Raw genomic sequence first — 10,653 nt, forward strand, 5'->3', positions numbered from 1 at the left:
TTAATTATTAGTAGCAAATTAGTTACTATTTTTATCAGCTTCAAAGTTACACTTATCTTTAAAAAATAACTCTAATATAAGCAAGTTGTCAAGAGGGATTCAATAATTGTTTATTCTACAACGCTTATTCAAACAAAACAAACTCAATAGTACGTTGTGGTTGTGGATGTTATATATTATTAAGAGGTTATTCAAGTTTAGTCTGTAAAGAGTTTCATATCATTCCTTTTAAAGAATAGGTGGTCTCTAATATGACTTTGAGAAATTTAGAGCTAGTTTTTAAAGTTGAATATATGTTCAATTAGATTTATTCCTTTACATGATATTATAGTAGGTTACATCCTAATTCGTATTTCAGATATTGAGCCTCATAATAAACTGTTCATGCATCAGGTGTTCTGCTCTAAGCCATGAGGAGAGGTGTGAAGAGTCCTACATCAATTTGTGGTCTCTTTATTATAGTTTAAATAATCCTTATCTTTTGAACTAGATTTAAAAAATTGAGTTAGGCTCAAAATTATTTATTTCTAAATAGAGTTAACTATAAAGACTCTTACATGATCTGTTTGGACAGAACACTTCACATCACGAATATATAAGAGGTAAACAATGAAATAATATCTAATTAAGAACGAACGACTAGAACAGTACCAATTAAAAAACCAAACATACCTTGTGTAACGATAACAAAATAATGTAATAATTAAAACACAAAAAAATTGGTGATAACAGTACAAGAAGAACAATAAATTACGAGAATAGTGTTAATACTATTAGGTACACGTGCGACCACCAAGCCTATCTCGGAGGAAGTGAAAGAACGCTCAACCACCCACTAACCTTCTACCCTAATCTGCAACCTCTGAATCCTCATATCTAAGGTCATGTCCGATGTAAGCTACATCTCACACTAGGGCATCGACAATTCTCTCTTATGCCCAAAACATCTCAGTCTCGTTTTTTCTCATTTATCCACCACGGAGAGCCACTCCACCTTGTCTCGGTAAATTTATTCATAATCTTATCTCTCCTAGTATTTCCACACACTCACCTTAGTATATATCCTCATCTGATCCGCAACTTTCATTTTCTAAACATGAAAGATCTTAATTGGCTAACAATCTACCCCACATAACATAATCAAAGTATATTTTCCTTAAACTTTAAAATTACGTAGTCACACACTTTTAATATGGTATTAGAGAAACAATGTGAATAAAGAAAAGAATTTGTTGATCCATCAAGTGCCCTATTACATTAGGTCGGTCTATCTCAATTGAAAAAAAGAAAAAGCATATTATTAACTAGGAAGAGCCGGAGAGTATCCAATATAAAAGTGTGACCCTTGATGAGTCAATGATCAATCAATCAAATCAAATCAAGAAAGAGAGAAGTAGTCTAGCTCAAATCAGGAATTAGAAAGGAATCTTATCATCTCAAAAAAATGTCGTCTTCATCTGCCGCTTTTGCTCCGGACCACCACCTCCACCACCATCACCTCTCTCCTCCTTCAGGAGAACAACTCTGTTATGTCCAATGCAACTTTTGTGACACTGTTCTCGCGGTATCACTTTCTTCCCTCCCTCTTACACATATATACTTATCGCAATATATGTTGGTAATAACTTATACCTAATATAATATATATACACACACACACCCACCCTTTTACTTAAATTTCTAGTTGCATTTGATAATTAAATGGACATTTTGTTGTACAGGTGAGTGTTCCTTGCTCAAGTTTCTTCAAAAATGTGACAGTAAGATGTGGTCATTGCACCAATCTTCTCTCTGTCAACATTATTCTTCCCACTGCTGCTAATCAGCTTCATCTCCCACATTCTTTCTTTTCACCTCACAATCTTCTGGTATGTTTATTAATTAATTAATATTTTGCTTTTCTCAATTTGTTCATGTTAATCTTCTCTGTATCGTTCCAATTGGGAAATCTACTTTTATTTCTCAGGATGAGATTCGGAATAATCCACCAAGTTTGTTGATGAATCAACAAATTAACCCAAATGAATCACTCATGCCAGTTAGAGGAGGAGTTGATGATATTCCAAAGCCACCAGTCGCCAACAGACGTAAGATTAAAAAAATAAATCAATTTTTGAACAGTAAGAAAAAACAAAGTATATATATATAGCTCTAGCCTTTCTAGAAAACAGGGTTTTATTAGCAAATTAAGAAAGAATATGCATTATTTCCTCAACAGTTTCTAAAGTTTTTTTTTTTTTTTTACATAATGAATTTTCATATTTTGGAGAAGGAGACATCTTATATCTTTTTTCTTGCCTGCCTTTTTTCTCAAAAAATTTCTAAATATAAGGTACTTCCAAAAAAGCCAAATTTAGAATTTGCAACTTAAACGTTTTTGCATTGTTCATCAACAGTTTCTGTTTTTAGTGTACTATATATGTGCCTACCATGATGTTGATATTAGTAATTTATCTTCACTGGAAAAATCTGGTCAAACCCTAAAATCCTTACTGCACAAGAATAGTTTTAACATATGAACTTCGTCTCTCTTGGTTAAAAAATGTTCTTATTTTAATCAGTGGTGGAGTCAGAATTTTCATGTAGAGGTTTTAAATAAGAAGTAAACACACGGATTAGTCTGAACAGTTTAAATAATTTTAACCATATATAAATAGTGTAATTTTTCACTGAACTGGCTTCACCCCTACTTTTAACAGTTTAAGTTTTAAATAAGATAGCCAAACAACTGCACTAGGAAGAATGGTGAAAGTACATGGTTAGTATAAAGGGGTTCAATTAAACTGTCATTCGTCATCTAAAAGTTATATTGTGCATATAAGTCGCAGGTTCTATTGTTGAATCTCCTTGGCTGGAGGTACTTTCTGAATACCGGGTAACATTGTAGCTGAAAAGTTGCTTTAGGTTGTAGGTATTAATCTTTATAACATGTACTATATAGTGTCAAACGTAGTACTATTTACAAGTTTCTTTTTGTTTTTTTACTTAAACTCTATGCGAAGTCAAATTATATAACTATGTATCAATTTATATGACATATTTTTGTCTTTAGTCCGTCTTAAAAAGAATGACACATGCAATATAGTCTAAATTATTTTAAACTACAAGTTTCATATGTATGTCCTTCTTTCCTAAACTTGTAGCTCCAACAATCATATTACATCATATAAATTGGAACGAAGAAAATACTTTTTTTTTGTGTCTCATTCTTTGAGGGTTTAGGTGAAAAAGAGAAATGTCGTCCCCCGTAAAGTTAGATGGAATTGGATTTTGGTATGGCCAAAGAATCTAGATATATAGATAGATGTATGATTAGGTAATTATCATGAAATGATGTGATAGACACAAAAAGTAGTACACTCCATTCTATTTGGTCCCGAGGTGAGTAAAGTGTATTCTACAGAAAGTCAGACTAGCAAATTTAACGCACTCTTTTGTTTGTCTGCATTGTCTTCCAGCTCCGGAGAAGCGACAGAGAGTCCCATCTGCTTACAATCGATTCATCAAGTATGTTTTGCGCTCTCGTTTTACCATAGATTTTCAAACTAAAAACATTATTTCTTCATGAAATTCGCTCATTTTTTAAAAATTTATCTTTAAACGAAAATGTCCTATAGACAACTTTTTTCTAGTACAATGTATGTCTAAACACAACTTCAGTGCATCTTTTCTTTTCATATTTAGAAGATTGAGTATATATTTTATTTTTAAAAAAAAACAAGATTTAAATATTCATGTTAAACAAGCATATTTTTTACATAAGAAATGCCATTGAAAAAAACAATGCAGGGACGAGATCCAACGTATCAAAGCTGGAAATCCCGATATAAGTCACAGGGAGGCATTCAGTGCTGCTGCAAAGAATGTAAGATATATATATATTCCCAAAATAAATTATTTATTCTTCAACATAAATTTAATATTCACACACACAAAAAGATTCTTTAAATTTAGGCACTATATATAAATACTCCCTCCGTCCTACTTTATATGAGATAATTTAACTTGACACAGATTTTAAGAATGAAAAGAAAACTTTCAAAACTTGTGGTATAAAATAAGTGATAGATACTAGTGTGGGTATACATCATTTCATTAAGAGTAAAATTATCATTTTTTTTGGAACTGAGTAAAAAAGTAAGTTATATAAATTACGACGGAGGAAGTAGCTGCTATGAATTCGTTTTAACTAGGGTTTTGTTTGACTAGGGTTTGGTTGATTTTTACAATTAAGTTTTTGAATTTAGTGTTTGTCTTGTTTTGTTGTGTTGTCAGTGGGCCCATTTTCCACACATTCATTTCGGACTTATGCCTGATCAACCCGTGAAGAAACCAAATGCATGTCAACAGGTACTCTACATTTTTCTTTCAATGACCTAATTAATTAAAGTACAAATATCTCATTTATTTACACACATACAAAACTATTTTAAAAACTGTTAACGTACATTCTTTATTGTAGAGTTCTATCAATGTAAAAGAAGTCACTATATATATATAAATACTATCACGTTACTTAAAAGATAATTACAGATAACATATTCATAAATAGTGGAATTAAAGTCACTCTCTCAGTTTAAAATAGAATGACTTGGTTAGACTTGGTACAAAGTTTAAGAAAATAAAGAAGAATATTTAGTCGTGTTGTCCTAAATTAAAGTTATGTCAAATGTACCAAAATACCCTTTAATCTCGTGGCCTTAAACATGTCATTCAGAAAGCTGAAACTAAAGTGTTGCAAAAAATGGAAAGTGATGGGGTTTTTTAAACATACTAAAAAAGAAAGTAGGTCATTCTTTTTTAAAGGCATGAAGTATTATACATTCAATCTACTACAACATGTTTAAATACATATATATTCTATTGGTATCGAAGTTTTTTAAATTGTCAATGTATATATCTATAAAATACTACTATCTAAGTCCTACTTTTGAAACTTGTGGTCTTAAGTAAGTCATAGATGTTTGTGGGACTATAAATCGTCTCATTAAAAATAATAGGAGTATTATAAAGTTAAAATGTTACTAATATAGAAATATGTCGGGTTTTTTTTTGCTGACGAAAAAGAAGAGTGTGTCGTATAAATTGGGACAGTGAGAATATATAGTTTGATTATTTTACTTTTGGGAAATGTGTAGGAAGGGGAGGATGTTCTGATGAAGGAAGGGTTTCTTGCTCCAGCAAACATTGGTGTATCTCCTTACTAATTAATGAAGTCATGGAGTGTCTGTTCGAATGAATTGTCTTATCTATTTTATGATCTAATTAGTTTTATCTAAAAGAAAAATTTAGGGTTCATGTTGTATGTTGTCTTTGAAGAACACTCTCTAGGGTTTAATGTGTCTTTGAAGAAGACATTCTAACTGTTTCATGCTGCTTAGTTTCTAATAACCTATGTACTAAGGAAAGTATTCTGTTGAAACAGTGTTTGTTTATTAATGTTAATAACTAAGCTCTCTGAAACCCCCACTGTTCCTACTGTATGTTGATAAATGTTGTTAAGACTATTAAATTAGGTCGACCAGAGGAGGATTATTACCCAAACCTTATAAAGAGTCCACACATCTCATTAACCTTCAATGTAGAACTTTTGTCATTCTTCAATACCTCACTTCATGTTTAAATTCGGATGCCCAACATTGTGTGAAATGGGTCTGACTCTGATAGTATGTTAAATTAGGTTTTGGACCTAACTCATACACCAAAATCTAGCCCACAGGGAGGAGGATTTCCCAATCCTTATAAGGAGCCCAGACATCTTATTAACCATCAATGTGGAACTTTTGTCATTCTTCAAAAAAAATGACTATCGAACCTCATTCAATTAATCTTAAGCGGGTTCCCTCACATCGCTAGACCAAGATTCTTTTGTTACTAAGTTACGTTCCCAACAAATATTTCTTATATATATATATTGAGTTCCCGAGAACCCACATCCGGTACCCTAAATCTACCCCTGTAAATTTCAAATCCTCCCTTTATTTATTTTCACTGTTTGGGTCTGTACTTTTGGTGTTTAAATCTTGTTTTGCATTATCTATCTATATAATATTGTACCTTCAATAATTCACGTACTGTCAATTTCGTTACTGGCCGAAGTCAAATCCATATATGTTGTTCGATTGCATTCATTAACAAATGACAACACCAACTATATGTAAATATCCCATTGTTAAAACTATTTCTATGATATAGTAGCATAAATTACCCAGAGTCCTACATTTCATGACCTTGGTTGAATATTCTTTTTTACGAAAAAAAAAACTGAAATAGCTACGAATTTCATCGCTAGTTTCCTCGTGGCTATATAAATATGCCGCTAATTCCACTACTAGATAGGATTAGCGATGAATTTTGTTGTTTAAGCTACAAACTTTATTTGTCGCTAAATCCCCTTTTTTGAGTAGTGAATTCCACTAGTAAACTTGGTGTTTAGACTAAATATGTTTTAATTATGCTCGGGAGTTTTTGCTATCTCTGTTAGACTAACTTCACAATATATCTCGATGCATCACCTCTTGTTGATGTTCCAATCACCTAAACTTTTTTTTATGGCACCTTAGGTGAGTCTCCTATCAAAATGGAAAAGGAATAAAAAGGTTTTATATATAAGATATAATATAAGTTCACATGGCATGAATGCTTATACATACTATGATTGTGTTGTCCAAGAGACAAATCTCGTGAAATTTTTGGAACTGTTGTTAGTAAATGACTCTCTTTTTATTTCTCCTGATTATGTGCCTTTTAGACACTGTCTAATTAAAGATCACATTTGACTAAATCGGAAATGTTATAAGAAAACATTAAACCAAGATCTAATATTTTTAAATAATGCATACTTTAGACGAAAGTCTAATGTTTTATCTGCAAAATATTAGGAATATATTTTAGGAATATTATCGAAACTCCTTGCCAAAGAAAGTAAGGGGTTTACCTTTCCTATATGGCTTGCGAGCTATTGCATAGGAGCGGGGGTTTTACCCTGTGCACACCCAAAGGGTAGCGGCTGCGGGTTTCCCTTGTCATAAAAATAAAATCAAATATTATGAATATATCAACAAACACTACACCCAGATCTAACAATTTTTGTGTAAGGGTAATCTTCCTAGGGCTATTTTTTTACAACTTTCAAAAATAAGGACAAAATCTAGCATAAAAGGGACATTTGTATAAATCAACCTAGAAATTCATAATAGATGTTGGGCAAAGTAGACAATATATTTCATGGGCTTAGACCTTAAAAAAAATCAACTCAAATCTTCCATGGTCAAAATCTTCACTAAGTAGAGTAAATATTAGGCGTAATATTATCATATGTTTCAAAAAATCGATTGAAAGAGTCATTTTTCGATCGAAAAGGGCACGTCGTGTTTAATATCACATAATAATTGAACTTATATCCATTATCACAGCGAAAGACTCTCATATATAGCAGACACTAATTAATTTAATGTCCAACTCTAGATTGACGTATTGGGCTTGACCTTTAGGGATAATTAGACAAAATGCCTATTGAGTCATAATTTCTTTCTTAAATTAACTTCATTATTGTTTATTACACAAAATGGTCACTCGACTATGCACATTGTAGGTAAGGGTCAGTGCCTTCTAGCTTCGAAGTGTCATTCGGTCTACTTGCTATGGAAATCCATTCGTTGAGGATGATGAACTTGTGCAATATATAAATATCATATAAACATTGTATATGAATATATATACATTTTTATTACATAGTTATATATCATATATACATGATTATATATTATTTATACTATATTGATACATTATATATACATCCAATCATTTTATTGAAAAAAATAAATCAATAGTACATTTACGTAAGAACCCTATAAAAGTATTTGATAAATCTTTTGTTATTTTTTTTTAACTTTATTCTTGTAGTTTCAAGAAATGTAACATAATTATATTTTCTAATCGATCGATTCGGTCACTTAAATTGTAGCCAAGAAAATAAATACTTAACGAAATAATAAAACAATTTCTATGAAACGCATAGAAGAATTTCACTATTGTAGGTGGGCTTTACCGTAGTGATGCTGGCCCGGAGAAAAACACAGGCTTCCAAATAAATTTGACTGCAACGAGCTTTCAAGTATGGGCCAATAAATTTCTATACAAAACCACAAAATAATATTGACGATCTAAACTAGTCAAATATGTACGTATATACTATATATATCGCGAAATAAAGCAAAGCAACACATACTCTGAAAAATGTTTTTCATATTCGAAATAATCAATACATAACATTTTGTATATGTTGATTATTTTTCAAATATTTGATAGAAGAATCAACATATACGATAACATAACACTTACGTATAGTTAGGCGTGTGGTTATATATTTCTCTACAAAACAAAAAATAGCTTTAAATATTTCAAATATTAACAGCTAATAACAAATACATAACATAAGTTAGTTACGTCATATAAATATTTCTTATTCTTATGATTGTGTGGCGTGAAAAGTTATTGTTTGCACAAATTTCTTAAACAAATTTAAAGAGCGACCTTGATGCAAATGATGTGTTAAGCCCACGGAATGAAATGCAAATGGGCCGTTATATAATGACAAATATGAAGCCTAGCCCATCTAGGAATAAGCAATACTGCAATAGCCGTTCAGTTTAGAAAGAAAAATAAATAAATATATATATATATATATATCAATAATATTTGAGGTTGAAATTAAAATTTGAAAAAAAAATAATCTTAATTTTATTGTGTATGCATAGATGATCCTGAAAACAAAAAATATTTAATTGAATTTCAAACTAAAATCAATAGTGTGCTGGAGGCTGGAGCACATGCATGCATGATTTATAATTGCTGTCACTTCAATGTAGGCCTTATTTTTTTTTTCTATTCAATATTATTTTTAAAAAATAATCAATTTATAAACCTATTACATAAGTAAAATTTGGGTCTCATCTTTTCCAACTAAAGATTTTAGGATTTTGAATCGTGGTATAATAACTAGTTAAGATTTTAGTGGATTGGTTTGAAAATAAGTTATGTCGGAATTATTTATAATGAAATAAGTTGTGTTGGGATTAGTTATGTTGAGATTATTTTTTATTGGTTGTTTGGTTTGTCAAATATGCATGGCATAGTTTTTAAGAATAAGTTGTTTGTTTATAAAAAGAGGGTTTAAGCCTTAAGGGGTACTTTTGTTATTTTCTATTTTTATGTTGAGATAAGTTATCACGAGATTAGTATTCCACCCACAATAACTTATCCCTGTCATAATTATTTATCATGCGATGAGTTATCTCACACTTTGTAACCAAATAAAGAATTAATGGATACTTAAAACTTATCCAATAATTATTTTTTTATTTATCACACCAAACGACCCCTTGACACGTTCCAGTATTACAATTGTTATAACAAAAATAATATTAAATAATTATTATAAAAGTCTTTAAAATTATGTGCAGAAAATATTAACTCAAATTTCTAGCAATGCTTTGTAATTATAAATTATGTAGAGAGAGAGAGATAGTTTATCTTTATGATAGACTTCCAAAAAGGAAATGGAAGAGATAGAAAAAAGAAGACTTTTGTATTTAACTGGAAGATAAATTAAAGAGGGATAATTTGACAAATATAGATTTATGGTAAAAATATTTCTACATTAAAATAAATGATAATTTACTTTTGCTTCTGAAAAAACTCAGATTTTTTTTTATAATCAAACACCTTGAATATTAAAAGAAAAGAAAAACTCTAAACCTCCAAGAAATTTGACAAAAAGAATAGTAAACAATTCATTACTTTTCACCATTGTTTCTGATCAGACGGACTTAAATATGCATAAAATCCTTTTTACATAAAAGTGACTTTTCCTGTTTCTACTAATCCAGCAATTATAGCTGGTTCCTATGGCTTAATCATATGTAGTCAAGATTGACCAGTTAGAATATATTTTATCAAGAAATTGTATTATCTTTATAGCAAATTATACAAAGTAAATATAATAAAAATTATTTTTCATATTCATAAATTAAATTTTAAATATTCTTAATGAAATTTCTGATTTCACCACCACCAAGTGGTTCTCTTACCTTGATTTAATCACATAAACTTAGGTGGCAATTTCCTTTCTCTATTCTTGTTATTCAGACAAATAAAAGATTTTAAACGTTTTACCTATTTTATTTATGATAACAATTTTGGTGAAAAAATTATTAACCAGTAAAGTATGAACAATCTGCTACTCGATTATCTGTTTCTTTTCCTTTTGTGAGAAATCTCCTTCTCACAAGTCATAATTCAAATACTGAATATATTTTTGACAACGTTCACATTTACTTATATATTTGGATTTACAGTTTCAAAATTACCCTTAAATTTTTTGAAATAGCTAATATATATCCTTTATTCATGTTTGGATCAAAACTACCTTTGCCGTCTATGTTTTGAACCACAAATATCCTTAAAACATTATCTTTGCCATATGTCCTGACGTGACAGTCCAACATGGCAAAATCCTCTTTCTCTCAATTATGTTGTTCTTCCTTGTTCATCTCTATCACAAAAAAAAAAATTAAAAATATCAAAAATAGTTCTTTTATTGTTCTTGTTTGAGTTATTGTTCGCACTTTGAAATTTCAATTTCGAAGTGTG

At 30.2% G+C, this 10,653-nt stretch overlaps 1 protein-coding gene across 1 annotated transcript; it reads left to right on the forward strand.

Moving 5' to 3' along the window:
- Nucleotides 1-1,250: 1,250 nt before the first annotated feature.
- LOC102604849 (axial regulator YABBY 1) lies at nucleotides 1,251-5,463 on the forward strand. The gene is made up of 7 exons (XM_006347828.2): nucleotides 1,251-1,564; nucleotides 1,722-1,868; nucleotides 1,967-2,087; nucleotides 3,459-3,507; nucleotides 3,790-3,865; nucleotides 4,276-4,350; nucleotides 5,139-5,463. The coding sequence occupies exons 1-7, from the start codon at nucleotides 1,445-1,447 to the stop codon at nucleotides 5,205-5,207; spliced, it is 657 nt and encodes a 218-aa protein (XP_006347890.1). The 5' UTR covers nucleotides 1,251-1,444; the 3' UTR covers nucleotides 5,208-5,463.
- Nucleotides 5,464-10,653: the final 5,190 nt, after the last annotated feature.

Source organism: Solanum tuberosum, unplaced genomic scaffold (genome assembly GCF_000226075.1).
Source record: "Solanum tuberosum cultivar DM 1-3 516 R44 unplaced genomic scaffold, SolTub_3.0 scf00095, whole genome shotgun sequence".
NCBI lineage: Eukaryota > Viridiplantae > Streptophyta > Magnoliopsida > Solanales > Solanaceae > Solanum > Solanum tuberosum.